The 27842-nt window shown below is 39.9% G+C and overlaps 3 protein-coding genes across 4 annotated transcripts; 1 reads left to right on the plus strand and 2 right to left on the minus strand.

Moving 5' to 3' along the window:
- Window positions 1-2350: 2350 nt before the first annotated feature.
- mul2 (mitochondrial E3 ubiquitin protein ligase 2) lies at window positions 2351-7111 on the minus strand. The gene is made up of 6 exons (XM_014984791.2): window positions 7021-7111; window positions 5363-5504; window positions 4804-4891; window positions 4574-4694; window positions 3446-3677; window positions 2351-3343 (listed from the first exon to the last, which is right to left on the minus strand). The coding sequence occupies exons 2-6, from the start codon at window positions 5477-5479 to the stop codon at window positions 2828-2830; spliced, it is 1074 nt and encodes a 357-aa protein (XP_014840277.1). The 5' UTR covers window positions 5480-5504; window positions 7021-7111; the 3' UTR covers window positions 2351-2827.
- Window positions 6628-11400, plus strand: alg3 (ALG3 alpha-1,3- mannosyltransferase). 2 transcript variants are annotated; one of them, XM_088014575.1, is made up of 9 exons: window positions 6628-6714; window positions 8257-8356; window positions 8448-8595; window positions 8716-8876; window positions 9001-9121; window positions 9219-9424; window positions 10110-10185; window positions 10496-10641; window positions 10744-11400. In XM_088014575.1, exons 2-9 carry the CDS (start codon window positions 8283-8285, stop codon window positions 10913-10915), a joined length of 1104 nt encoding a protein of 367 aa, XP_087870701.1. In that variant the 5' UTR covers window positions 6628-6714; window positions 8257-8282; the 3' UTR covers window positions 10916-11400. The 2 variants fall into 2 exon arrangements, with proteins under 2 accessions (XP_087870701.1, XP_087870700.1); XM_088014574.1 differs by lacking the exon at window positions 6628-6714 and adding an exon at window positions 7026-7332.
- A 459-nt stretch (window positions 11401-11859) lies between these two features.
- Window positions 11860-25206, minus strand: vwa5b2 (von Willebrand factor A domain containing 5B2). Its single transcript, XM_088014576.1, has 20 exons — window positions 25068-25206; window positions 24459-24680; window positions 23387-23612; window positions 23132-23289; window positions 21732-21863; window positions 21514-21638; window positions 21241-21417; window positions 21038-21148; window positions 19787-19989; window positions 19196-19310; window positions 18485-18670; window positions 17977-18193; window positions 17562-17893; window positions 17229-17466; window positions 16489-16824; window positions 16261-16398; window positions 15757-15885; window positions 15189-15294; window positions 14859-14982; window positions 11860-13944 (listed from the first exon to the last, which is right to left on the minus strand). Exons 1-20 carry the CDS (start codon window positions 25204-25206, stop codon window positions 13183-13185), a joined length of 4176 nt encoding a protein of 1391 aa, XP_087870702.1. The 3' UTR covers window positions 11860-13182.
- Window positions 25207-27842: the final 2636 nt, after the last annotated feature.

Genomic DNA, 27842 nt, shown 5'->3' on the forward strand with positions numbered 1-27842 from the left:
AAGGCCAGAGAAATTCAGGGACAGAAGTCACACCACCAGAACGGCATGAACAAAAGCTGCAACAACACCTCCAGGGAAACAATGTAATCTCATTATGTAAAAACTAAGAATGTAATTATTTTTGTCTACTTGAATTAAGAATACAGACAAAAAAAAAAGAATCCTTATTTTTCCAACTAAATTATATTTCTCTTGATCTTCGCTCCCTGTCTTGCTCTCCCCAGGGAAAGCGCTCGCCGTCTGTTGCTGAAAAGAGAAGCGCTGCAGTCACACTGCTGTCAGAAAGTAGGTCAACCTATCCCACATTTCACTGCATGCCCAAAGCAGATGGGGTGACAGCGGTAATTGGCATCAGGGGCCGAGGCGTGCTGTGATGGCTCTGTCTCCTGAGATAATGCATCTCTGCAGGGGTGGCTGTGAAAAACCTGGCGAGCGGTGTCAAAGCAAAAGGGAAACAGCTCCCCGTGCTGGCCCGAACGATGTGCAGCAAAGGCACACGAAGTCAGAAAGTGTCAGGATTTTCAAAGATTTATCAGAACTTCTCTCATCAGAGACGGACGCGCGCCATTTCTATTTAAAGAGCTATTGTGCTGCTACACACAGAATTAGCCTCCATCTGCTGTGGCTTTGGCTGATGCTTTCTGTCGGGATGTAAAATATTTCAAAACACGAACTTTTTCTTTTAATCCGACACAAAAATGCACAAAAAGGGACAATTTAAAAGAAACATACAGTGTAATATATTTTAAATAAAGCTCTACAATCCCATTTACTGCTATTAAGCAGAACCAATTAGGGAATAATCATGTTATCTATGTAATTTGACAGCTATCAGGGCAGATTAAGGGTCTTACTGTGTGTGATAATTGCATGTGATGTGGGAACATCCACTTGAGTCAGGGTCTTCCCTTTCTGCCAGTCATTACGCGACTGTTCCACCCACTTAAAGTGAACAAAGATGGACACCTAGTGGTAGAAAAAGTAAATCAGGAAAATAATCTGCTTGCATTAAAATGTAATTCATTTAATGCAGGTACAAAGCATAATTTCCCTCCCTCCCCCAAAAGCACGAGTACTTATCTCTTTAAAAGCACTCTAAAGAATCAGTTTCAGCTGAAAACCTCATAAGAATGAAGAATAATCACTAAGAGAATATTATTTTCTTCTTTTTCATGCCTTGCAACTTCTGTAGCTGCACACACAACAGAGTGGCCCTTTATCTTAACTCAGGAGGATTTGCGGGACCCTGAGTCTTCCACGTCTTTGTTTCTCACTCTGTCTTGGTACTTCGCTCTTTGCCTGCTCAAATCCGTCTTTTCCTTTCAATTCACGTTTTTGTGTGTGCTTCTAAATACAAACTTGAATGCGTCTTCCCATCTGCTTTCGCAGTGAACTTGCTGTTGAAATAATGACTCACTACGATGTCGGCAAGCATTAAATAAATGCAGATATTTACACCATCTGTCTTTCCAAATCTTCTGCTTTTGCTAATTTATGTAAAAACTTTTACTTAAAAGCATGATGGGCCAGACTCCAGGTATATCTATTTCTTATCTATCATCTATTTGAATAAATGTCTAGGTTATTTCATGTTGTCGGTTAATGCAAGCAGTGGTGTGACTTTTCATATGTACAATGTGGCTTTCTGCCCAGGGTGGAATACAATTGGGGGACTACATAATGAAAAAATTAAAAATGTTATTCAACAGCTAAGAGTACGTAGTTTAAATGCCCTTCCAGTGAATTATGTCAAGCTGTTATTTTTATATGAAAGTTAGTTCACTGAACTCCAGTGGTCTGCACAGTTGGTCTGGTAGATTAACTTTAGGATGTGGTGCAACAAGAGGTTTGCATCATTGGTTTTGAAGCCACAACTTCACCAGCAGCTGTAAAGCGATGTCAATGTGGATTAAAATCTCAAAGCAGCGTTCTAATATCTTCTTAAACCAATGCAAATTAGATTTAAGGCATTTCGAAGAGCCAAAACTAGGTCTGCTCTGGTGCGATAACTGGAAATGAGTCTAATTGGTTGGTTGGTGTTTTTGCATTAGGCTACTCCTTTATTTCCAAGTGATATCACTGTTTTTAATGGGATGAAATATTTAAATAAAGTACGGTGGGCCTCCCTCAAATAAGTGAAATATTGAAACCCTTCTCTGTTTTAAAAGTTCAAACATCAAGTATACCAATACATTTCCAACCATAGAGTATACCACAGAACATCCATCGTCTTCCATTTCTCTTCTCTTAGGGATACGATCAGCATTAAAATAAATGCCACTCCAGGATTGGCTGCTTTGCAAACACCAACCAATAATTAGGTTCTAAGAATCATTTTCAAACCCTCAGATTGCTTAAATACTTTATTCGCTTTGATATAACAAGTTTAATAAATTAGTCACATCTTTCCCAAGTGTTAATTATGACAGCATGTTGCCCTCTTACAAATACTTGCCAGTGATGCTTTACTAAATTTGATGTAACAAGTATGTAAAACATTCTTTTAGCTGTACATGACCTAAAACTACAACACTAAAGCCTTTTTCTCTTTAATAAGACTAAAAACAAACTTTTTTGAGCAAACATACACAATACAATTCTATCACTGATACAGCAGCAGCCTTGTTTTTTTTTTTCCTCATAAGGCACATTTACTAAAAATAAAACTCTGTATTACAAGAAAATGCATATATTACACACTTTTTTTTCCCCCTTCTAACAGTTTAACATCATACCTCGTTTAGTGCAAAACCGTTCCCGAAGTCTTTTTATTTCAGATTTATTGTAGGGCCTCAGTGCACCGAAGGTAAATGGTCACACAGGCGCCTTATGGCAGATAGAACGGCAGAACCCGGGCAATGTTCTGCCGACAGATGGGGCACGTTCTTTGTGGGAGGGCCCGGAAGCAGGCGAAGCAGCAGCACACGTGTGCACAGTTCAACAGGATGCAGTCCCTTGGCTGACTGAGACAGATCACACAGACATTCCCCATTTGATTGTTATCTCCCTCTTCAAAACCTTCTACATTTGCTCTTTCGGCATGCAGTCTTGTGGCTTCGGCTTGCATACGGACAAACTCCCTGTTCATTGCCTCCTGCTCCCAGCGATCCTTAAGGATGCGGTAGAATCGCAGGCCGGCCCAGAAGAGCACTGCTGTCCCGGCCAAGGCCGAGACGACAGCTAGCACCTTCCAAAAACCAGCTATGTTGTGAATTTCGTTTTGCAGGTTTTCAAAGTCTGTCAAGCTCAAAAAATATGGAGAATTATCAGAGGGGGGCCGAAGAGTCACGGTGCCGTCTGTGTCTAGGGTCAACTCGCCGATGCCGATAAGCGTTGTGCCCACCTTTAAGAGAGTTTGATTATCATCAGAAATATCTGCCTTTGTAAGAAGCATCAAAACTATGAAACATCTAAAGTAAGACTTTAGATTCATCTACAAACTGACCTTAAGCATTTCTTCAATCTCCAGGACTCCTTTAGACTTTTCTCCACTGAGGAAAAATCCTACAAGCTCTCCAAAACCTAGAGTGGACTGGTGAAATTTCTCATTGATGACCTCTGTGTACCTTCCAGCTGCTTGTAGAGGAGACTGAACTTTGACCGCAGCCTCGTCTAATCCAAGCAAAACAAAGGGCACCATATTCACTCTTTGGTGTAAGATGCGTTCTGAGTCCCTCCTGTAGAAAGCAGAGCCAAAGAAAGGGAAAGTGGTTCTGCTTAGCAAAAATAAAATGTAAAGTTTTAAACTATGTGTGATGATATCATGCACTTTAGGTATTATTGAGTTTACAAATGTAAGGTCATTCTTAAACAAAGTGGAAAAATTAGTATACAGTTGTCGTCAAAAAAAAAAACATCTTGGTGTACATTGGTAAAATCAAATGCCATCAAAGGTCACCTAATTAGGATATATACTTCAACTGTAATTTATATAGAGATAATTCAGTTTCATTCAGTTTTAATTTTGCTCAAAACGATCACAAAAACAGTCTTTGGCAGTATTGGTTAGTAAATAATATCTTTCTGTAGATGGCGCCATTTTGTAGCTGGAAAGCATGAATGTGTGTGGATAACCGGTTGTCAAGTTGTATTTAATAGATTTCTAACAACATTTGAATGAAATCATAGGATCTTTTGAAAGTGAGCTAATTTGTTTGGGTGAAATATTCTGGTCCTATATAGGAGGGCTTAATAGTAGTATTATTTTTTTGTGTAATATTTGTTTAGTTTTTGCAATTCATTTACAATCATGGAATGCTAAATTACTTTGTTAAAATGTAGGATAGGAATACTACTTGGAATGGGAGTCAAGAAAAAGTTAAAGCTCTGCTCAGTAAGTGCAATACTTTTTACAAGCTCATTACAGAATAATTCTAGATTATTGTGATATTTTTTTCCCCCATTATCAAGCTGCCCTATTATATAATGCACAGAGAAAGTATCCAGAATCCAATAGGAGGAACATCTGTAAGGCATTTAAATGGCAAACATGCTATCTCAAAACATATGAAACAATAGTTTGAAACCTGATATAATACCAAACATTTCATATGTGTTTATATCAGACTCTCACCATGTGCGGGAAATGCTGCTCCATATCAGCCTGTGCTCTACAATTGTAAATCTTTGCAACACACCAGAAATGTCTTTGCTGAAACAGCTTGTTAGAGGCTCATCCACTGGCTTTACTGTACCTACATGTGGACACATGCATCCAGGAGAAGGAAATATGAGCCATGAATGTCTTTCACTGTTCAATGCATTCAGTTCACGTCTGTATCAAAACAGTGACGTTCTGATTACCTTCGACCACGGCATACTGTAGGCAGGCTCCAGGAGTAACTTTCAAAAGTTCTTCGAGGTTTCCATCTATACTAATGTGTGGAGCATTCTGGAAAGAAGATAAATCGGTAAAAATATGCTCTACGTGGTACATTCACAGGTCTGCATGTAGTACAGTTACACTACTAACTGGTGTAACTTTCCAACAAAGGTTGTAGTTTCAGTGAATTTCCACAAAAGTATAGAAAAGTATCTTTTTTTTAACCTTTTTTTTTTTTTTCCTCAATAGTTATTGTAGTATTACCGACTGTTATGGTTAACATACTTCATCATGAAGATCATATTTTATTTCAAATTTGTCAGTCTTGCGTGTAATGAGGAGCTGACAATATACACTGCAGCTTCAGAAAACCTGGATCACTTGCAAGCAACAACTCAAAGTTTCAAACACTGTTTAAGTACAAAAGCAATCAGATGTTAGATGAACACATTTCCAGGATAAGTATATATATATATATATATATATATATATATATATATATATATATATATATATATATATATATATAAAAATACTTACTTCAAGTTTCTTAACTATTAATCTACTTCTTTTGTATAGATAGTAAAAGACGCCAGAGAGGCTCAAGCTGGCACCAAGGCACATTGCCTCTGTAAAGGTTGGAGAAAACCCATTCATTCTCTCTGGGCGTCCTATCACAGCCCTGAAACCAGAAAAGAAACCACATACAATATGTGAGAACGGGTAGCAAGACTTACAGTGACATTGTTGATATGTTTCACAAATAGTACAGCCATTTTTAGAAAAGGACACCCATATTTTTGCATCTGTGTTTTTTGGACTTGTATTTGTTTTCCCATTTACCTTTTCCATTCATTATAACAGAATGAAATCTGCGGGTCTGTTGTGGTTCACTTGGTGTTAGATTTATATTATTTTAGAGCCTAGAAATGGGCTGGTTCCTTTAATCAAACTACCATTTTAACGCTGCAACAATTTTACAACATATTGTTTCTATGGTGCTACTCCTCACCACGAGTTGTTGCGCCCTATTGGTCCACTGGTTGAAAGAAAGTTCAAATAATTTTCTCTTGCTTACACGTATGGGTGCACAAATTGCTGTTCAAAGATTGGAGATCTGCCAATACTTACAGAAGAAACCAATCTTATCCAAAAATTATCCACCGTTGACTTTTGCTCTGCCATGAGAGAGAGCTGACTGACGTACTCAAACGCATGATTGACAATAGTCAACCAATTCTTGTGAACTTAGTGGCTTTGTGCCAATATTTGGTAACTTTCAGACAAAAAAAACAACAAAAAACAAAAATTGGTGTTAGCCATAATTGGAATTGCCAGGGATTTAAAAGATGATCCCCCGCCCCCGGCACCCAATTACAAAAAAGATCATTTTAGTTGTTTTGAATTTAAACCCCTTGCAAAAAGAAACTTTCAGTCGCATTGTTAACATTTGTTTTTCAATGCTTGTTTAAATACATTGACACCATGAAACTGTGGTGTTTTATTCAAGGATGTGATGTGAGGAACTGTTGCCATCCCAATTCTAAAACAAAAAAGATAAAAGTATAGTTTTCTTTTACCATAACTGCATCAATATAACTGTGTTAATCAGGGGTTTTCAATCCATGTTACATCAGTGCAGTTAATGGAAAAAAACAGCAAGTGGACATTGCAGTCATTACAAGGATAAAAAAAAAGTACTCATGCAGCACATAGCAACGTAATTTGTTTACATTAGAGGAAAAAAGATACCACAGACGTTTTCTAAATTGCCTTAGGAACTTCCTCACCGTGAGGAAGCAGGAAGTGCTTCAAAATGGAAGCTGTGCTGGGATTTTACAGAACAAACTGCCAGTGAACTCCACACCTGTTATTGGTACTTCAGACTCGAAGTTAGTTCTGAGATTCAGTAAAACTGTCTGCCTAAAACCTCGAGAACCGGTTTGCAATATATTTTGTAATTGTTTTGTCTCGAGAGCCTGTCTGTTCCCCATGCTTTAGCATCTAAAGTATATTGACTTTAAATCCCACTACATTGCTTTGCTAGTTAGCTAGCATGCTAACACTGTCAGGAACTAATATTGACCTCTGCAATTAATTACTATAATGTAACGTAAAGCACCGATAGGACTCATAACATTTAGGTAATACAAGCACATGTTTATAAATAACCTAGCACACAAGTTACTCTTTGTTACCTTAAGGACAAAATGAAATGAATTAAAGTTGTCAAGCTAACACTTCTGGGTCACGTCACGTAGACAACAGCGTCGTCACGTGACAGATGTTGGCGCACGGCCTCTCCTCCACGTCGCCTCTAAGCGCCGAGATGGCTGGAGGTGTGCGGAGAAAAAGCCGGGGCTCTCCGTCCCCTCTGTGGGGAAAACTCCACACTCTTTGGCAGGACAAGCACTTGATCCTGTTCAAGACGGAACATACGTTACTGGTTGTTTCAGTGCTGTGGATCCTGGAAATTGGAATAAACTTATGGGTCATACAGAAAGTGGCATGTAAGTTGCCGTGCTGCTAGTTAGCATGCTCCGGTGTGATGTCGTGTTCCTGAAGGCGTCCGGATGCTAAATGGCTAGCATTAGCAAAGCATTAACTGAACTCTTAACACCTGTCACTGGATTACACACTCAATCTGTCTTAGTGTCAAACGGAAATGTTTGTTTTAAGTAACACTTTATGATCATTTTAGTATGTTATTAGTTTTGCTGTATAGGTCGTGTGTAAGTTGTTTGAATTTTGCATTCATAGCATGGATTCTTATGCGTATTTGTGGTGACAATCTGATCATCTAAGTAAAATAGTCGGAAAAATAAAATGTTTGCACGAAATACAATGGAAACATTAGCATTGTGTGATATTCTGAGCTTTTCGTTGTGCAAAAGTTGTAAAATCAGGCTTTGAATTTGCAAGGTTTTTTGAAAGCAATTTAGTTTTTTGGGAGTTTTATTTTAAATAAACCTTGATTTATTTAAAAACAAATTTAAAATGTCAAAATTAATTACGTTCTCACCCCCAAATGACAAAGTATTGCTTAATTTCAGCATAAAAGTTAACTGTGATAAGAGCAGATATTATTATATCTGTATAATAACTTGCATAGCGCTTTTTCTGATCATTTTGTAAAATGCCATGCAGGATGCTATGTCTCACATTAAAGTAGTCCTTTACGATAAAGATATGTGACAGGTGCATTGCAACAACTGTTGGACTTGTGCAGCCCATTCCAGTCATAAAAGCATAAAATGGCTGATAAATGTCAATAAAGAAAAAAAAAAGAAAGCTCTATTGCTACTGAATAATTAACTTATAGGTTAATATTACTATTATCTGTAGATTGCCATTCCTAAAGTGAAAAATAAAATTTAATTTAGTATTTCTAATAGTTTTATATTAGTAATAAATGAATATGACACGTTGTGCAGACACAGAGATCGACTGGAAGGCGTACATGGATGAGGTGGAGGGAGTTATCAACGGTACCTACGACTACACCCAGCTTAAAGGAGACACCGGCCCTTTGGTGTGAGTTTTACAAAGACGTTTTTGCAACGTAGCCTTCTCTGATCCTTTCAGTTCAGAATGTGTTGATAAATCAATCCTCCTGTTACTCCAGGTACCCTGCAGGGTTTGTCTACATCTTCACGGCTCTGTACTACATCACCAGCCGCGGCGTGAACATCCGCCTGGGCCAGTACATTTTTGCAGTGTTCTATCTTGTCACGCTGCTGTTTGTCTTCAGAATATACAACCGCACCAAGAAGGTCTGTCGGTTTTCTAGCAAAACCTCTGGTTTCACCTTGAAACTCCAGTCTGTCAAGTGGAGTTTAATAGCAGAGCAAGTATGCATTTTTTTTTTCATCTTCTGACATTTTTTTTTTTAGGTTCCTCCGTATGTGTTCTTCTTTGTGTGCTGCGCCTCGTATCGGATCCATTCCATCTTTGTGCTGCGTCTCTTTAATGATCCAGTGGCCATGATGCTGCTGTTTGCAGCCACTAATCTCTTTCTGGATGGACACTGGACTCTGGGCTGTGGTGTGTACAGGCAAGTGTGTGAACTATTACTTATTTTAAGACTTCACTGTTAAAAAAAAGTATTCAAATTGATCACATTCCTTCATGACTTGAGGTGATGAAATTACAGCTCAATCTTTCCCTCTTTCTGACAGTTTAGCAGTGTCTGTGAAAATGAATGTGCTTCTTTTTGCCCCTGGATTACTTTTTTGCCTTTTGTGGGAATTTGGCCTCGTCAGAACGATCCCTAAACTTTCACTATGTGCAGCCATACAGGTAAGCACTCCTTTTAATCCAAAACATGAAACACAGACTTTCTAGTGTCTATATATTTCGGGAACAATCATCCTAAATTTTCCTTTGCTTGCTGTAGCTTCTCCTGGGTTTGCCTTTCCTATTGAACAATCCCGTTGGCTATTTGAGCCGCGCCTTCGATCTGGGCCGTCAGTTCATGTTCAAGTGGACGGTGAACTGGCGCTTCCTGCCAGAGTGGCTCTTCTTGAACCGCTACTTCCACTTGGTCCTGCTGGCAGCTCACCTCCTCACTCTGCTGCTCTTCGCTCTCCGCCGCTGGAAGAGGTGAGACTGACCTGGGATGTGCTGTGATTCCAGGAGAGACGATTTGATTGAACAGATTTTGTTTTAGGGTTTTGTTTGCCTGTGAACCAATAAACTCTCAGATGAGTTTGTATGAATCCCACAGAGAAACAGCAGAAGATCTGCAAGAAACTGAGATTCAGCATGCATTCATAAGGAGCTTCATGTTTTGGGTCATAATTGGGTCATATTTCGAGCGATTCTTAAAAACAGGCAACGAGAATCTTTTAAACAGTGTCACTGTTTTTAAATTGTTTTATTCTGTTTTATAATTGTGTATATGTATTAATCAATTTTGTTTTGTAACCAGGTTGCTATGTACTGCAGACTTCTGCCCAGGTCCCCCTTGAAAATGAGATCTAGATCTCAATGGGGTTTACCTGGTTAAATAAAGGAATAAAAAAAATAAAATAAAATAAAAAAATAATAATATTAGCATAAAGGTCCTCTTAATGTTATTCAAATTTCTAACATGTTCATCAGTCTGTGTTTGGATCTTTGAGGCATAATGCAGTATCACTGAATTTTGATGCTACTTAAATATTTATATGCTCTGAATGGTAGTCCAATATTTAGTTCACTTTCAAGTACTTTTTTTTTTTTTAGAAAGCAAACTGTTATATAAATATTTTTTATAATATTTTCTTGTAATTTCTGTTTTTTTCAGACCAGGAGAAAACATAGTTGAGCTTCTTAAAGAACCAAGCAAGAGGAAAATCCCTGCTCAGGGCATCACTGTGGATCATATCCTTACAGTTAAATCTTTTTAAAAATTTGAATTTTAATGAGAAATACCCATGCTTGTTTCTTCTGAACCTAAGAGTTGTTTTTAAATGTTTTAAATATTTTTTTCTTTAGCCTCTATAGCTTAGCAAATCATGCAAAGTCCCGCATTACTTTTACTAATCTTGTATTTTCACAGCTCTTAACTAAAGCTGTTACTAAAAATTTAGAATCAGTTCAAACTACTATGCTTGAAATAAATTTTTAACTTTAAAAGGCCTGAAATGAATAACCATTTCTTTTGTAGTTTAAGTCTTTAACAGCGAGCCACAGATAGTTCTGATTCTCTTCACATCTAACTTCATCGGCATGTGCTTCAGCCGTTCGTTGCACTACCAGTTCTACGTGTGGTACTTCCACACGCTGCCTTACCTGCTGTGGAGTGGCGGTGTCAAGAAGTTGGCCCACCTGCTCAGGTAAGGTCCAGTCTTGAAATTAGAGCTTTTACTTTGACACTGACGTCCAAATTTGTGGTGGAATTGCACGAGGACAATGATGCGTTTCATTCTGGTGTGCAGAGTCCTGATTCTGGGGCTGATTGAGCTCTCGTGGAACACCTACCCCTCGACTAACAGCAGCTCTGCAGCCCTCCACGTCTGTCACCTCATCATCCTCCTCTGTCTGTGGCTGGCTCCACCCCTGATGGAAAAGAAAGAACACACGACCGACAAGGAGAACAAGAGTCACTGAGCCTGACGGGACAGGACGTTTGAGTAACCCCCCCCATCATCCTCCTCTCTATCGTCGGCACAAGGCCTGCAGAGGGAAGTCACTGTGAAAGACTGTTGCTGGGTGGCTACAAGGAGCCATTTGATGCTTCTCGTCTTTGTTTCCCGCCTTCTCATTCAAGCTCAGCTGCTGATGTACCCGGCCGGTGCACACTTGCAGTCAGAGAGATGACAAACGGAAAGGATGAATTCTCAGGAGTCTTTTTGTTGTTACATAATTGGAAGTTTTCAAGTGCTGTGGGAAAATCATGGATGCTTAGCAATAATTTGTTCATATACAGAATGTGATGGATTAAAGATCTAAAGAGCTAACCGTAGATCCAGAAGTGTTAAATTGACTACATATCAACATGAATCCGATATTCGTTGAAGGCCTGCATAGTTTTTTTTTGTTGTTTTTTTTGTATCTTTATGCAATACTGCAAATAAACCTTAAGCAGCAATGATTACCAGTGCATATTCATAATGATCACATTACATTTTAATTACTCAAGATACAAAAGGGATTAATGTTTTGTCTCTGGTCAATTTTATTTCAGAAAAGGAAATTGCTGATCATTTAGCTTCTTGGCGTTTAGAACTTTGTTGATTTTCTACCCATCTTTTTGATGAAGCAAGAACACATGACTGATAAGGACTACAGTCTTGCTCACTTGGCTTCGTAGTAACTGCAAGAATTAATATGAGCAATACTTGGACAAATAAAACACAGATTGAAACTTTTATTCCTTTTGTACACAGTACAACAAATGCTTAGCTTCCATTACGTTTTACTATTATGTCGATTGTGTGAGCTAAACTTTCACCAGTTTATCTAATAACCAACGTGACAATCATTGACTGATTCTTTGTTTGGCATAAAATACATAGCAGACTTTAAACTACAGTCTAACCTACGAAAAGCTTATTCAGATGGTCAAGGCATTCCTGTGTTTGCATAAAGCAAATTCATAATAAAAGGTCACTATTGTAAATTGGGGTGGATTTGGCACCGATTTACAGTATCAACCTAATAAAGTACAGCTTTTGTTATCCAGTCGTGAAAAAAGTAAGACGCCCTACAATAGCCTATGTCTCTTTCTATTGAGCTTGGGCATTTGGATATTTCATATCAGATCATTCTAGTAATATACATAAGATAAAACTAAAGAGAGAGAGAATACATAAATTTTATACAAAATGAAATAAAAATGATAATTCTGATTAGGAATGAGTTAGGACTGCCTCACATTTATTACTTTTTATCAAGTGCAAATGATTGGAACGTTGTGAGGCAACATTTTCAAGGCGATTTGCCCAGTTTAAACCTCAGTCATTTATGTTTGGTGTGATCCTGTCTGTTGAAGTGAGAGTGAAGATGAAGGTGAGACAAGTTTTACTCACTGAAGTTAAAAGAGAAAACAAGTGTTCTTTGCTCTCTTAAGAAAAACAGAAAGCCAGACTTAATTTGGTAATGGAGAATGCAGATAAACACCAGGGCTTCTGGAATAATGTTCTTTGGACAGATGAGTCTACATGAAATGTATTTGGGCATCAGAAGAGAGGATATGTTTGGCATAAATCAAACAGCCTTCCAGGAAAAGAACCTCATATCAACTGTGAAGCACAGAGGTGCAAGTGTCATTATTTGAGAATGCTTTGCTATTGCAGGACATGGCAGCTCACCCTTACAGAATCCACCATTATTCTACCACGTATCAGAGGACGCAAGACTTAGAATAATAATAAAAAAAAAAACTAAAGACGAAGCAGAACGGGTCCTTCCAGAATTACAGTGCCGCCCAAATTAACAGTGAATTCACCAAGAACCACTAAGAAATGGAAAGTCAAAGCCCAGATCGGATTTTCGTGAGACATTTTGGAGTGACTTGAAACCCCTCAAACATCTCTCAGCTGAATGTGAGGAGTGGGATAAACTTTCCTTAGCGCAATGTCAGAGACTGGCAGGTGGATACAAGCAGTGACTGAAGTCATTTCAAAGGGGCAAAGAGTAGCTATTAGTGGGTGTGGTCTTCTAGAGTTTTGCTCATTTATTTCCTTTCCTTAATGAGGAAAACAATTTTCATTTTTGTTTACTTATAAACACTTTGTTTCGTCAAAATTTCTTGCTAAGTACAGCTCAACATGTGAACATTTCTTAAAACCAAAATAAATTAAAAAAATAGTTGGGGTGTCCTAATTTTTTCCGCATGACTGTAGATTTGTTTTTGTACCTCTGAACTGACTGTCTCACACATTATTGGGGTTATAACACAGTATGTTGAGCTTGATGTTTTCATCCCAGTGGCGCAGCAGCAGAAACAGCTGTCTGGCTGCTCCTCTTAGACCTGCAAGGTCCACTCCCTCCGGCAGTTTCTGACAGCGCAGCCAGAAGTCTGCTTTCGCTGCCACCAGCTCCCACTCCATGAAGTAGCCAGCACACCGGTGCTCCAGCCACGCCAGAGCGACAGCGGTGGCCCAGGTGGAGCCTTCTAGATCTTCCTGAGCTAACTGGCTGCTACCCTGGAGGTCTGCTAGCTCTGCTGAAGTCCCCTCGTATATATCAGTCTCTGAACCACGGCCGCTGTCCGCTTGTCCAAGGCTTTGACTGTGAGAGGGGCCGATAGACATCTCCAAGGATCCCTCCTCAGAGCTCGGGAGATCAGGGGGAGAGGTGACAGGGTCTCGGTCCGACAAATGTCTTCGCAGAAGCCTCGACTCCAAAATCAAAGGGTTGTCTACTGGAGTGTGGTGGAAGGGAGGAGCAGCCGGTTTGGCCAGAGAGCATGAGGAAGGAGAAAAGGTGACGTGGTGAATCGTGGGGGCACCAGGAGGCTTGGCAGAGGTGGACAAAGAGGGAGCGCTGGGAGAAGTGCAGCGAAAGGCTGGGCTGAGGCTACGTCGGTGAAGGCTGTAAGGCGATGCTCTCTTAAGGCGGTCCAGCGGGATTTGGACACACTCTGAGTACATCGCCGTCAGGAGAAAAGCCCCTGATGCAAGTTGTAAATGCACCTAAGAAAAGGACCATAAATTAGTGTTAAGACCAATGAAAAAGATTCACTGAACATACTGTTAAGAACATACACTCATACACAGAAGGCCCAGCAGAGACTGTACTTTCAAAGGCAACTCAAGGAGCACAACCTGCCAGAGGAGCTGCTGGTCATTGTTCACACTGGCCTTATTCAGTCCGCTGTGTGCACATCCATCACTATGAGTCTCACCCACAAAACAAGACAGGTTCAAACTGCAACAAACGATTAGGTCTGCAGAGAGGATAATCTGAACTGATCTTCCCTCCATCTAGGGCTTGTAGAAAAAAAAAAAAAAAAAGGTAGCTAACACCTCTGCAGTCCCCACACACCCTAGACACAAACTAGTTAGACTTTAAGTTTCAGTCAAATTCCTTATTTGTGTGGACAAACTTGACAAAGCAGGTGTTCTTGATTTGCACCCTTACCTCCTGTGTCTTCCATCTTCCTTTTGACAATCGTCCACCGATTCTTTACAGGGTTTATGTCAGGCACGTTTGCTGACCAGACTAGTTCAGGTCAATAGCTACAATCAATAGCTTCTCAATGGAACCAAACTGGTCTAACATTTCCTGGTAGAGAAGATGATTGCACTGACTGGACTTGATAAAGCAAAGGAGATAAACACCAGTAGACGACATGGTTCTGAAAATCCTCACTTAATGTAAGTAACCGGACCTCACGCTGCTCGACTTCCCAATGCAAATGCAATGTTTACTTTCATGGAAATAGAAATTTACACCACTGAGCACCAGTCTCTTGGCTCAGTGTGTATGTAGTATCTAATAGCATAGAACAATGTGAGTGTAATACCATTAATACATTAACAATTACACCATGTTTAACAATAAAAAGAAAATATTGTGGCTTGTGCTGGACGTAGATCCACCTCACCAGGGGCTGGTAGTCTGGAGTTTCACTCTCTGGCTGTTTTTCGGTCTCTGCTGACAGACAGTGAGATTTGAGGGGAACCTGCTTTCCGGATGAAATAGAGGACCTGAGTCGACCCAGCTGGAACCTGCAAAAACCAAAACGTTTTACTCTAAAAACAATGCAAGCACAGACGAGACTTGAACAGCAAATGGTTAATGATACCAAAATAATTGTGCCTAGAATGTTACTTGTCCTGGAGTCTATTTAGGGCCTACATTTATGAGTCCTTTATCACCCATCTCACACTGAATTTGACATATTCTTTCACAGAGATTAGAATATAAACTTTACCTGGTACTAAAGAAGCTCTCCATTGACTTGCTCTCTATAGATCGCTGTGAACGATTGCACGACATCCCTGTTGTTACAGTAGCCATGGAACAGTATCCACCTGCTTCTGAGATAGGATTGTTGAAGGAAAACATTAAACAAGAATGTTTCAAACATGGTGTGAATATTAGATTTATTCTAAAATATCTATATATTTTAGAAGAATGGAATTTTACTTTAAAAATGAATCATACTGTATTTTCTGTTTTTCTTTGAGCATGCAGGACAATATTACATGAAAATGAGTTTGCCTCGTTAGTGTTGAGGTAGAATAAAAAGGGACAGATACAACTGTAGTGCTGAATTGAAATAAAGACCTTTAAAAATTTATATATTTTGCGTTTTCCTAGACTGAAGGTTTTGTGAAGTAAGAGAAGTGTCCCCTGAGTGTCGCCATTGTTGTCAGTATCCACTAATATTCCAAGATGTAAGCTGACAGAAGTGTCAGCTCTATTTGAAAGAAACTCAAAGACTTATGTAAAGTTTGGTTCAAAGAAGTAGGTGCTGGTATCTTTTTGGTGTGGTCTACCTGTAAAGTTCCTGGTGTCTTCAGCCTCTTCACTTTCGCCACTGATCCGCCGTCTTCCCAGACCGGCAGAATAGACCCTCTGCCTGCGACCTCCAGGCTGAGAAGTTTGCCTGTTCCCCATATGAATCCCTACACGAACAAAAGCATAACCAGCAATCTGGCGTCTGAAATAAAACATGATCCTCGTCTTTTTACCCATATAATTCATGACCCTATAGCATCTCTAATTCAAATGCTAATTCAGAAACAAACGGGTTGTTTCTCCCTTCTGCTCTCAGATATGTTCAGTGGAATTTTATTTGATAGACCAATGCAAGATGGGTCATAATTTTGAAGTGAAAGAACAGGGATAGAAAGCCAACACTGTGTAGAAGAATCCTCTACAATTTTATCTGCAGGCCTTTTTGGATTTGTTTCTTCAAGCATTGCACATTTGGTACAAACAACACTGTCAAAAAGTGAAACCATGAAGCTTTTCATAGCCAATGTAACTTCAGAACATACCTGTGTTTCGGACGTCTGTGCTCTCTGCCAAGCCTTTGCTTGTGCTGCCATTGGTAATGGTGAAGGCTGTGTACATGCATATGATGTTACAGTGCTTGCTTGTCTGAATAGCCTTCATACGATACCGTTTACCTGACCCTGAACGGAAATAAATGTAAGTGACAGCACATTTATTTCCGTTGTTACGGAAATAAATGTGACATTGATAGTGTGTGTAGCGATCATCACCATGTCCAGTTTCGCTCTCTTTTTCTGCCAGCTTTTCAAAGTCCCTTATTACTGAGCGAGCCGTCAGGTGGTGAATGATCTCCTCCCATGGCTTTCCTACATCGTCCCCACCAATTCCACATTCATTGACCCCAGTGGTGTCCTGGTCTTCCAGTGGCCAGAGATGTCCCATGTCCACAGTAACCTCCCAGGACACAGGTTTGCCACTCAGCAGACCATGAATGATGGAGCGACACTGACCTGGGGGAGGATCTTCAGGCTGAGCAGCAGTAAATAGATACTCTGGGTCAGTGAGGCTGTCCCAGTCCAGGGGCGAAGCAGGAAACAGGAGTCCATCTGGAGGATTCAAAAGAGAAAAGAGTCGCAGCATTGTGTTGTGTGGATATTTTGCTACAATATGGACAATTGTTCTTCACACAATAGATGGCATCATGAGGAAATGTGTGTAAATATGAAAGAAGCAGCTCAAGATATCAGTCAGGACCATGAACCTTGGGTACAAATGGGTCTTTCAAATGGACAATCAACCAAAATATACTGCCCAAGTTGTTAAAAGGTGACTTGAGGTCAATAAAGTCATTGTTTTGGAGTGATCACTGAAAAGATCTGACGTGATTTAATGTTGTATATTCAGACAAAAAAAACATGTCTTTTTAAAAGTTGCATATTGATATCTGGTTTAAACGCTATGTAATGAAACTGAATTAGGAAAAGTATCTTTTGCGTTCTTTCTTACTCACTGGAGTCAGTCAGGCTTCTGTGGGAAACTGTCCCTCTTGATGGAGGCCTTGTTTCTCCGTCACTTTCATCCAACCGTCCTCCAAGAGTCTGGTCAAAAGAGACCCTCTCAAGAGCTCTCCGGAGGCGATGCATTTCCAGTTCACCCTGTGGTGATGAAAAACTCCTTGCCGCCATTGTAGAACGAGCTAATGCTTTCTGTCTCCTTCGAGACACCTCGCCTCCATCCAGATGCCCATTCTGATGGCACAAAAATAAAAATGAAGGAAGTCCAAATTAAGTGTAGACTCTCAATCTAATTTAATAATGGGTAAAACTTATCCTTTTATTCTCACCTTTTTAGCAACGTTGTCAGGAGTTTCCGCTGAAAGGTTTTGTTGCCATGCTGGGTCCGCCCAGCGAGATAAGGATGATGGCTCTGGAGGGGCCATCCTCTCAAGGCCTTGTGGTAAAGACCCTGTTTCCAATACTGGACCAGAGGAGTGGGTATCAGAAAGAAAGCCCCCACCTGCAGAGTCAGAGCTTGAGGCATGAATGTGTACGTGGGACTGTGTCTGAAGACTTCGCTCGCTGCTCAGGGAGCAGTGAGTGAGAACATACTGCTCCTGAATGTAGGAGCTCTGCTGGATCCTCTGCCTTATATCGCTGGACCAGTCCAGCTCCACACCTGGTTTGGACAAAAAGACAGCTGTGAAACACCATGGATACAATGTCTCCAGATCTAAATCAGCTTAGTGACCTGTGTGTCACCTGGGCTTATTCCAAGGTCAGTCTCTCTGGCACAAGAAAACTCCGATGAAATTTCTCTTGAAATTTCTCTCAGAGCCTCCTCCAGCTCGGTTCTGTCGGAGTGCGTCACCACAGGCATGAGCTCAGATGAAGGAGGCGGCGAAAGCTCATCATTCGAGTGGGTGAAAACAGAACCCACGGAGTCACGGTGCACACCTCTGGAGTCCCTATCTTGGCACTGGACAAGAAAAATGTATGCACATATTTTTACCTTTCGAGGTTTCTTCCCATTGTGCAGACTTACAATAAGAAAAGTTAATAGGTTTGCTTTGGATTATATGTGAAACCAACACAGACTTTTGTCTACTTGTGAAGTGGATTATTCATATATTATACAAATATATTGTATGTGAATTAACAAATAGGGTGTTGTAAGTATTCACTTCTGTTTTTCTGTGAAAAGGTAAGCTAACATTCAGTCTGTGAATGTACAAAAGGTCAAGCTCCAAATCAAATCGTGACACCATACCTCTGTCTTCTTTGCTTTGAAATTTGTCATGTCGTAAAGAGTGCAGTATCCAACTAGGCGATCTCCAGGGTACAAAGGAGGAATTTCATTGGGTGAAAGGAGGGCCTCCATGTTCTCTGGCAGGTACCAGTCAATCCGAACATCCGTCAGAACAGGTTCGAAGGCCTTCTTTAGAGACTTGATTAACTACAACAGAGTTGAGAACCAAATCACAACAAGTTCAGGATTCGGTTTTGGCCACTGCACCAAGATGAATACCATCTCTCCTAACGACCGTAGTCAAAACGTGAGGTTTTCAGTCTGTCGTATTCTGACAGCACCACAATCTCAACTGGTCAGACACCAATTCTGTAGAATTATCTCCATTGAACTTTTTCATTACTTACTTCTGTTTTGAATTAAATTATTTATCATTGCGTTTAATCTCATTGCCCTGTTTTTACTTTTATTTTCTTCTCAAATGTCTCTTTGTATTTATTTATTTATTTATTTATTTATTTATTATTGTAGTTAATAGTATTCTAGTTTTAAGACATTTTTGTACGAGTTGACTCTGAAGAAACTGCCCAAAACCTTTGTCATCTAAAATATTTAACCGGTCATATGATGATGAAAATGTCATGTCGATACAAAAAAATAGCAAGAATTTAACTGTAGCTGCTGTGTGGTTCATGTTTCTCCAGAAGATGGCAGTGCTGTGCTGGTGTTGACCTTGGGCTGGAGTCTTTCTTCATCACCGAAGAACTCTGTGGTCCCTCCAGTCAGTTTGGCAATTCCCTGAAGGAGTCTCCTGCAGGCTCGGGGACCGAGGCCGAGGCCAAAGCATCTAGAGAGGCGATCCGGATATGAAAGAGTTGGATTTTAAAACAACAAACAGGCACACACTCACATCTGATTGCAATATTAACTGCAATCAGGTTTGAGAATAAAGAACAGCAAACAAGTGCGTACGTTTCAAAGACACAGCTGAGATGCCTTGGAGAAAGTCAGTCCACCAGGAGAATACTAATGAGGTAGAAATGGAGTTATTCTGCATGGGGGAAATTGATGGGCGTGACTCTTACTGCAGAGCAGAGCACTTAACGGGATTACTGGGCGGGGCTGATTTATTTATTTATTTTTTCCTTTTTCACTTTTTCAGTTCAATTCCGCAATATGTGTCCCTCCTTTTTTTTATTTCTCTATCTCCACAATAATTCCATAATTTCACCTGTTGTCCACTGTGAATTTTCGACAGTGTGACATAATACCCCCTCAATCAAACGTTGTTTTCCTTTCCATGTCCGCACATGGTTTCCGTACCTGCCAGCACATGTGTTTCTGCGAACCAACTCCAGCACCTTAGCCACATTGCTGATGGAGCCGTCAGTGATGATAAAGACCTGCCGTGGATATGAACGCTGCATGGGCTGCTGGTAGAGCCAGGACAGCGCCCCCTGAAGGTTGGTCCCGCGCATATCCGCTCTCATCCTCTGGATGTACTCATAGGCCTGCATTAGAGTCACCTGGATGTAAGTAGCGCATAAAAAATATGGGTGCAATCAGATTCGTTGTAAAGCAGTAGACGACACCTGTTCCAACTGACTGGCAGAACAATCAGCAAATTAAATTGTTTTATTGTTTGATGTTAAACGCTCATATTAACCTACAGGAAAATAATCGAATCAGACGCTCTCTAATAAAGACAGCACACACATATAGCTTAGCACCTGCTTTAGAACAAACTGTAGAAAAAACATCCCTGTTAGAACAGGAGCCTGAAGGACATCTCGAGTGAAAATGCATGAAAGGCCACCATATGGTGTGGAGAATGTGCAAAGACTGTTTGTCCTTCCAGTCCCTGGTCTGGATTAAACCTGATACTCTGCTACTAAGGCAACCCAAGAAGAAACCCTGTGGCCAGATTGGAGAGCAGCACAGATCGTCCAGCATGGTTAAACAACATCGACATTCAGGTTACAAGAACTAAATGATGCATGTATGTTCTCTCGCATAAAAAAAGAAGAATTTACGACATGTTTTTTTTTTATTTTAACAAGGGATGGATTTGCAATCTTGTGAACTCACTGTCTGCGTCTTATAGGCTTAGAGTGAAGGCCATTGCCCCTGTTCTTAGCATCTCTAGTGAAGTTGTTTTAAAGCTTTAAAATATATTCATATTTACCACTGTAGGACAATCTCACACTGAGAATTTTAGTAGCAAGCCAAACTGTAATTTCAGCCCAATTCTTTAATGGGTAAATCAAATCTTGTCTCCATAAAACAAACCCTTTATCCACCTGGACAATTTAATGAGTTAAAGTATAAAGATAAAACTTACATCTACTCTAAAGAGGTTTTTGCTAAAAAAAAAAAATCTTAACACTAAATATTTCTCCCCATTGAATTCATGTGCTCAAAATAAACGTTGGATTTGAAGATTGCCCACAATAGAATATTAATTTATCTGAAGACTAAATATATTGACTTGGGGTTGCTAATTAATGTGACTGACCTGGTAAATAAGACACTGATAGGAAACATTTCTAACAAACATCACTGTGTAAAACTAACATCAGTGCAGAGCTTGCTGGAGGTAAACAGAGGCTTGATGGTGGTCCCAAAGCCAACTATGTTGAGCATTGTACCAGTGGGTAGACTCTTCAGGGCCACTGCCACGGCTTCCTGGGGAAGCAACACATTGGCGTGACATCAAGACATATTCTACCTCAAAACCTAAAATAAACTACTTTCTGGCAGTTTTCAGTGCATCTGACCTTCACACGCTGTATTTTAGTGCCACTCATGCTGCCGCTGCGGTCGATTAGGAACAGCAACTCTCTGGTGGCTTTGTGCAGCTCCAGAGGCTCGGACAGTAAGTCAGGACAGAAGTTGAGCATGAGGACGGGGCTGCAGAGGATGTCTTTGTGGTATCGTCTACGGATGTACTCCAGCTTCCCGAGAGCAAAGTTAGCACATGCAGGTTAGATGGACGTAAGATAAACATGTAAAAGAGATAAAAAAAAAAAACATTCGTAAGAATATCTTACCCTTCTCTCAGATTCTGAGTCTTTGCACGTGTATCGAATGTAATCCCGGCGAGAGCAGATCTGTTGTTCATACTGGCTGAAGGACAGTCTGCCTTTCTCCACGATGACCAATGGACTGTGAGGTTCTGTGGAAGGATGATGCATTTAAAACGGTAGCCTCATGCTTATAAATCAGGATGTGCTTCCAAACATTTCACTGGCAGATTGTCTTTACTCACCACTGAGGTGCAATATTATCTCTATGTGTCTGTCATATGGATGCTCCTGAGCCAAAGTAATATAGGTGGCAGATGCACTTTGGGCACTAGGATCTGCATCTGCTCTCAGGGCATGTGTAGGGCTCTCCAAGCCTAAAGCAAGGTAAAGTGTCATCAAGGAGAAAAAAAAATTATTATGATGATTATTTTAATGGACATACAGTGGCTTGTTGAAATATTCAGATGGAGAAGGAGGTGGGTAGAGGGATTTTATGTGGTAGACCAACAAAAAAAATGATGGAATGGGAAGAAGATCAGAGTTGTTTTTTCTTTTCTTTTGACCAATAAAAACTTGGACAGTGTTGCGTTCAGTCCCTTGGACTTACTACTTTGAAGAACTTTCTAGAACATTTTGCTGAATTTACAGCTTCACCTCGTCTGTGGCATGCCTCTACCATCTTTGCACATCAAGAAAAGGACATTTTTGCCCATTTACTCTATGCAACATTGCTCATACTCAGTTTAGCCACATATACTCAATTGCACAAAGATTTGAAGTGTGAGTTGACTTTTGAAAACATAAATACCCTTTGACCTAAAACATTTCATTGTAACTTTAGCTGTATGTTTATGCTCATTGTCCTGCTGGAAAGTGAATCTCCAGCCCAGGTTTTACCAGGTTGACCCTTTAAAGCATCATACAATCACCATCAACAGAAGTAACACACAATATTATGTATGTAGGTCAAAAAGTTTAACTTTGGCATCATTTAAACAGTGCACCTTGTTCCAGATGTTTGCTGTGTCCTCAGCATAGCCTGTAACAGACTTCGCTACTCTTACATTAGAGCCAGATTTATGGAATAAATGAGTAATAATTGTCCTATTAAGATATTCCGCTCTTCTTGTGGAATTTGCTCAGTCTCTCTCCTTGAAGTTGTCTAATCACCATCTCTTGGTGATTAGAAGATGGATTAAAAAGTCTCCTGAGAGATGATCAAAGGCTGGATTATTATTTCATATCCCTGCTTTAAACTTCTCCACAGCTTCTTGATATTTGTTTACTAATATTTCCCAACAAACAATTGAAGCCTTCAGAGAACAGATTTTATTTCTGATTCAGTATATAAGGCTGAATTCAAGAGTGTGGTTCCGTTTTCAGGTAACATGATGAAATATGAGACGAAATCAAAGAGTGTAAATAAATGCTTCAAGGTAATTTAGTCAGAATTTGCAGGGTAAATTTTATTAGCTAATCTTTTTCCTCCCTTATGCTTCACATTTTTTTGCGTTGGCTGTGTTGCGACTCAGGTTTTTCCTCTGCAGCTCAATAATTAAATTGTAAGCTCCTGTTCCCGCATTTCATAATCATTTAGTCAAGAACTACAGAATCAGACTTATTTCAGAAGACGAGACAGTACCAGCCAGCAGACAGGCGCCTCTGACCAGCAGCTGGAAGTTGAGTTCATACGGTGCCAGACTGACAGCAGGACTGGAAAAGAGGCCATGAGAGCACTGCTGCTCAGAGTCTGAAGCCCGATCCTGCTTCCCTGAGGTAGCACCGAAACAGCTGGTTGCTCTAAAACAAGAAATTACTTATACAAGTTATCAATCCATGACACACATGTTACATTTTTTTTATTCACATACTACCCTAAACAAGCAAATATAATTACCCAGTTTCCTCAGACTTTCCTCCATTTTCACTTTTGCTTGCAGTCAACTGGCCGGTTACAACCGGAGTAAGCAGCGTTGGGTAGACGATACGGATAGCTCCGTTTTCCATAGTAGGGAGTTCTAGAGTGGTACTGATGATGACGGACACTATGTCCATAGGGCCAATAACTCCACAACCCACAATGAATGTGGTTCTTTCCAGGTCTTCATCCAAAATCAGGTGTCCTTAGATCAAAATACTGACATCAATAAAATATTCAGGACCTGTCCACAGAAACGGTCTTGTCATTTTTAATCTCTCCACCACCAAGAATAAAGACCTGAGTATTTCAGGGGCAAAATCTGCACAAGACTAGAATGGGGCGTAAAACTAGTCGGCAAGCAGCTTGGGGAAAAGGTGACAAGTGTTGGTTTGATTATCAGGAAGTATCTTAAAGTGACCGTCAGTCACCTTTCGTGAAAGTTCTTGGAACATGGAGTGAAGGACGAGTCCATAACCGCAAGAGAGAAGCTTGGCAATGATGCTAAGGCAGTTTGGACCACAGTCTTAAAGAAACCCGACTGAAGCGCAGTAGTTATGCTTTGAAAAATGGAAATCTTGCTGTAGTGGCACATTTGCAAATGAACATCCAAATGCTTTAGACAAAACTTGAGACAAAGTATGAATTAAATAAACTTTTTGGCATCAACTTGACTCAAGAAGACAATCCCCACAGCTAAGCATGGAGATGGAAACATTATGCTTTCGTGCTGTTTTTCTTTTACAAGGTACTGGATGACTTTATCAAATTGAACAGTACAGTCAACAAAACAACTCACAATGTGGCATTACAATTACAGGAAACGTGGAATTTCACTCTATTTGGAGTTTTATTGCTAATTAGTTCAGCAACAAGCAAAGAGACGGCTTGTTTAGATCTTATCAAATCTGGATTAATCGAAATAGAATTATGTCTGTTTGAAAATTATTTTTGGTTAATTACAATATGCAACTAAAAAACCATCTTCAAAGGTTCCCTACCATTTCTTTTATGACAACCACATGAATTGATCCGTCTCTCTCGTCCTCACCGTTGGTGCATTGCATGTCCAGGCCAGACATCCCGCAGCAGCAGCAGCTCCACTCCTGGCCGCTCCCGTAGTGTCCATCAAGACCAGATGCAGGGCAGCACTCCAAACAGCAGTCCTTCAGCTTTCCTCTGCTCTGGATCTGCACTCCCACCAGCCGCCCTGCAATCATGGCCTCAAATCCCACCACAACCTCCTTTTCCTCAAGAGGGTACACAAACACACCTGAACACAGACAGACAGCAATGCCGGGTTGTGAAAGAATCTCTTGGCAAATCCTATGAGCTGAACTCTGAATACATGAAGTAAAAAAAAAACACACACAGCAGTTTGAGACAACTCAAATTGCTGTGTTTTTTACTTAAAGAAATTAGTCGTTTTTCAGTAAACCAAACTTTGTTGCATTAAAAGACGTGATCTTAAAGGACAAAGCAAATCCGTGGTGTTCCTCAGGGATCTGAACTTACATCTCTACTTATTTCTTACAATTTCCAGCAGATATTTCTGGAAAAGTCACTTTTTAAATTACAAAATATCTTATTTCCCCCATAAAACTTAGAGAAAACTACTGCAACACAAACGTTAGCTTTAAGAGCTTTATCGAAAACTCACCTTCCACAGACTCTGTGTCGGCATTGGCGTACGTGAGTTGTGCAGTGATGCCCATGGAGCAGCCATTGGCACAAGACTTGATGCATGAGGCCTTTAGCAACAATGGTTCCCAGGTGGAACGGTTTCTCAGGCCCACCATGTTTCTTCAGTATCAGAAAAAACCTTCAATGCGCTGAAAGCACTGAAATACAGCCACAGAGCTCAGAGATACAGAAGGGGAGAACTATGTGAGCTTCCATTTAAAGTCTGTCATTTTCACTCATCAGACAATCACGACAATCTTTATTCATCGGAAGCAGGCTGACAGCATAAAAAAATGAACAAGATCACTTTTGACATTTATGTGCAGGCCAGGATGGATTATATAAGCACACATTGTCTGTTGAACATGCAACCATCCTGTCACCTGTCCTGCAGCTCTTAGCAACCGCCTCTGACAGATTGTGCAGAACAGGTTTGGTCAATCATTAACGTTCTTCACTTATTACCCTATGCATCAGCTTTGCAATCAGTGGTCTGTTAGCATGCAAACCCATGTGTCCCTGCAAATATGATCTCAGCTTCACTCTTAACTCCTATATACACAAACTTAGTCGATGTGTACAGAATTATTCAGGATTATCTACCACTTAACATCTTCAGGAGCAACAGGTGCTGAGATGGGTGTGCAGATTAACAACCCAGTGGTGTGTGCGCGTGTGTGTGTGTGTTTGCTGTGAACCAAGTAATGGTCTTCTCACATCTACCTTTGTAACAAGATCAACAGCAACCATCTGGCTACTGCTCTCTCAGCTCATAACAAGCTAATAAATGCCTGGTTTGTTAAAGTGCAGCGAACTGCTGCTGCTGTTAGAAAGTTACAAAAGACGATTTGATGCTGTGAGGTACCTCGGCTCTCTGAGTTGCACGATGAAGCGATGAATACTTGAAGGATGATTACGTCTTCTAGTGGTTGTGATTATGTGGCAGATGAATGAGCACATGCAATAATTATTTATGTTTGAAACAAACATAAAGAGTACTTAGAAAGAAATAACTAAGATTGTGACCAACTCAGCTAAGTATTTTAACAAAGTAACTTACAGAGCAGTGAAAGAGTACTTGCTCCCTTAAAATGCATTCTGTTTATACATCTTCTTAAATAACTGTTTCATAAAATGAACAAGATCACAGTTTCACAAAATAAAATTAAAAAAAAGTAATATCAGACATCCCCTTAAGAACTGGTTCTGCTACCGAGTGTTTGGAATAACACCTGGTAAATAACAAGTCAAAAAGCAAGTCTTTGCAATGATGTGACCCACTCTGCCTTGCAGAATTGTTTTAATTTAGCCACACAGGACAGTTTTCAAGTTTGAATGTCCTCTTTTTAAGTTAGCATTTCTGTCGAATTTATGTCTAGACTTTGACTAGGCCACTCCAAATGTTTCTTATTTTAAAATAATATTTTTCAGTCAATGCAAGTTGTCAAGGTACTTTAAAAAACAAAGCAGCTCTGGAGAATCACACCACCTCTAAGTTTGACTGTCAGCATGATGTCCTTTTTTCTGACCCAAGCTTGGCTGGTGATTTCTTCCTGTTAAAGGGGCGTTTTCCTTTCCACTCTCGCCAAATGTATTATCAGGATAAGAGATTGCTGCAATGTCAAGAACTCAATGCCACTGCTTGGATTTCCTTGGAAGGTTTCATAAATTAAACTTGACTGCAGTGTTTAAAAATTAGAATCAAATTGTAAAGCATCAAACTGACTTTGAATTGATTTGCTGCTAATTGGAGCTATGTAAATAAACAAAATTGAGTTAAATCGGATGAGTCATTGATGCAGACTTAGAGCTTCACCACTGTTCAATGTTTTTTTGTTTTTTTTTTACTTTTATGGATAACGGTTTTGTGTGGTTTGCTGATGTACCAATGGCTTACAAATATCCCTGTAGCCCTTTCTGAGCTGGCAGGTGTTTGTGATGTGTTGCTTTTTGAGTTATTTTAACCTACTTTGTGTTGTCAAGAAGGCACTGTTTTAGCTATTTAATGACAAAGCTCTTGAAGTTACAAGGTCTGAGCGTGGATTTTGAAATGAACAAAAAAAAAAAAAGTGGTTAATCAAAATTAATTGATGATTTACCTGTAGGGTCAATTATCTTTTCACAGAATCCCAGGTTAGTCTGTTGTTTTCTCTTACTCTTAACAAATAAATTCACCATTTGAAAAAAAATATTTTTGTACTTATACCACTTATTTACTTGTCTGAAATAGAAATCTGTCAGATATTTACTTTTCCACTCCCCTCTAAATAATCATATTTATTGAAACATATATGTTTCCAAAATGTGACTGGATTATCTGCATTATGTGCCAATATATATTTTTTTCTTTTTAGTAAAAATTACTGGCACATATACAAACTACACGTAGGTAGACTGCAAGCAGGTCCCACAAAGTAAATATTCTGTATTTACACTGCGAGCTTTAATTAATTTGTCTGATGTTTGCCTTTCATTGTTGACCAACAATGAGGGCTGAACAGCTCTGTAGTTGCCTAATGCCGCTTACAAACCCTACATGAGAAGCAAATAAAACCACTGGTGAACACTTACTCCACTCCTCAGTGCAATGTAGGATAATGTGCACCAGTATCTGTTCTCTGCATCACTCCACCATCGCATCAGCTCCTATAGGTTTCCCGGTTATATGTTAGAAGAGTTTTCCTGCTTGGGGATGCTGCTCTCTCCCCTCTCTCTTTCGATGTCCCCCTCCCTCTACAAATTTACCAGCCGT

The sequence above is a fragment of the Poecilia mexicana genome, unplaced genomic scaffold, assembly GCF_051168715.1.
Source record: "Poecilia mexicana isolate PSO_F unplaced genomic scaffold, ASM5116871v1 scaffold_17, whole genome shotgun sequence".
Taxonomy (NCBI): Eukaryota; Metazoa; Chordata; class Actinopteri; order Cyprinodontiformes; family Poeciliidae; genus Poecilia; species Poecilia mexicana.

What these genes read in the sequence shown, in the direction of transcription:
- mul2 (XM_014984791.2), bottom strand. Translation starts at nt 5,479, where the DNA reads ATGAATGGGTTTTCTCCAACCTTTACAGAGGCAATGTGCCTTGGTGCC. An exon ending in AGCAGCATTTCCCGCACATG is followed by an intron (nt 3,678 to 4,573) that starts GTGAGAGTCTGA and finishes TGCTTTCTACAG; the next exon opens with GAGGGACTCAGAACGCATCT. An exon ending in AGATTGAAGAAATGCTTAAG is followed by an intron (nt 3,344 to 3,445) that starts GTCAGTTTGTAG and finishes ACTCTCTTAAAG; the next exon opens with GTGGGCACAACGCTTATCGG.
- vwa5b2 (XM_088014576.1), bottom strand. Translation starts at nt 25,206, where the DNA reads ATGGTGGGCCTGAGAAACCGTTCCACCTGGGAACCATTGTTGCTAAAG. An exon ending in AGAAACACATGTGCTGGCAG is followed by an intron (nt 19,311 to 19,786) that starts GTACGGAAACCA and finishes TCGCCTCTCTAG; the next exon opens with ATGCTTTGGCCTCGGCCTCG. An exon ending in AGAGAGCGAAACTGGACATG is followed by an intron (nt 16,399 to 16,488) that starts GTGATGATCGCT and finishes ATTTCCGTTCAG; the next exon opens with GGTCAGGTAAACGGTATCGT.
- alg3 (XM_088014574.1), top strand. Translation starts at nt 7,107, where the DNA reads ATGTTGGCGCACGGCCTCTCCTCCACGTCGCCTCTAAGCGCCGAGATG. An exon ending in CTGGGCTGTGGTGTGTACAG is followed by an intron (nt 8,877 to 9,000) that starts GCAAGTGTGTGA and finishes TCTTTCTGACAG; the next exon opens with TTTAGCAGTGTCTGTGAAAA. An exon ending in CACTATGTGCAGCCATACAG is followed by an intron (nt 9,122 to 9,218) that starts GTAAGCACTCCT and finishes TGCTTGCTGTAG; the next exon opens with CTTCTCCTGGGTTTGCCTTT.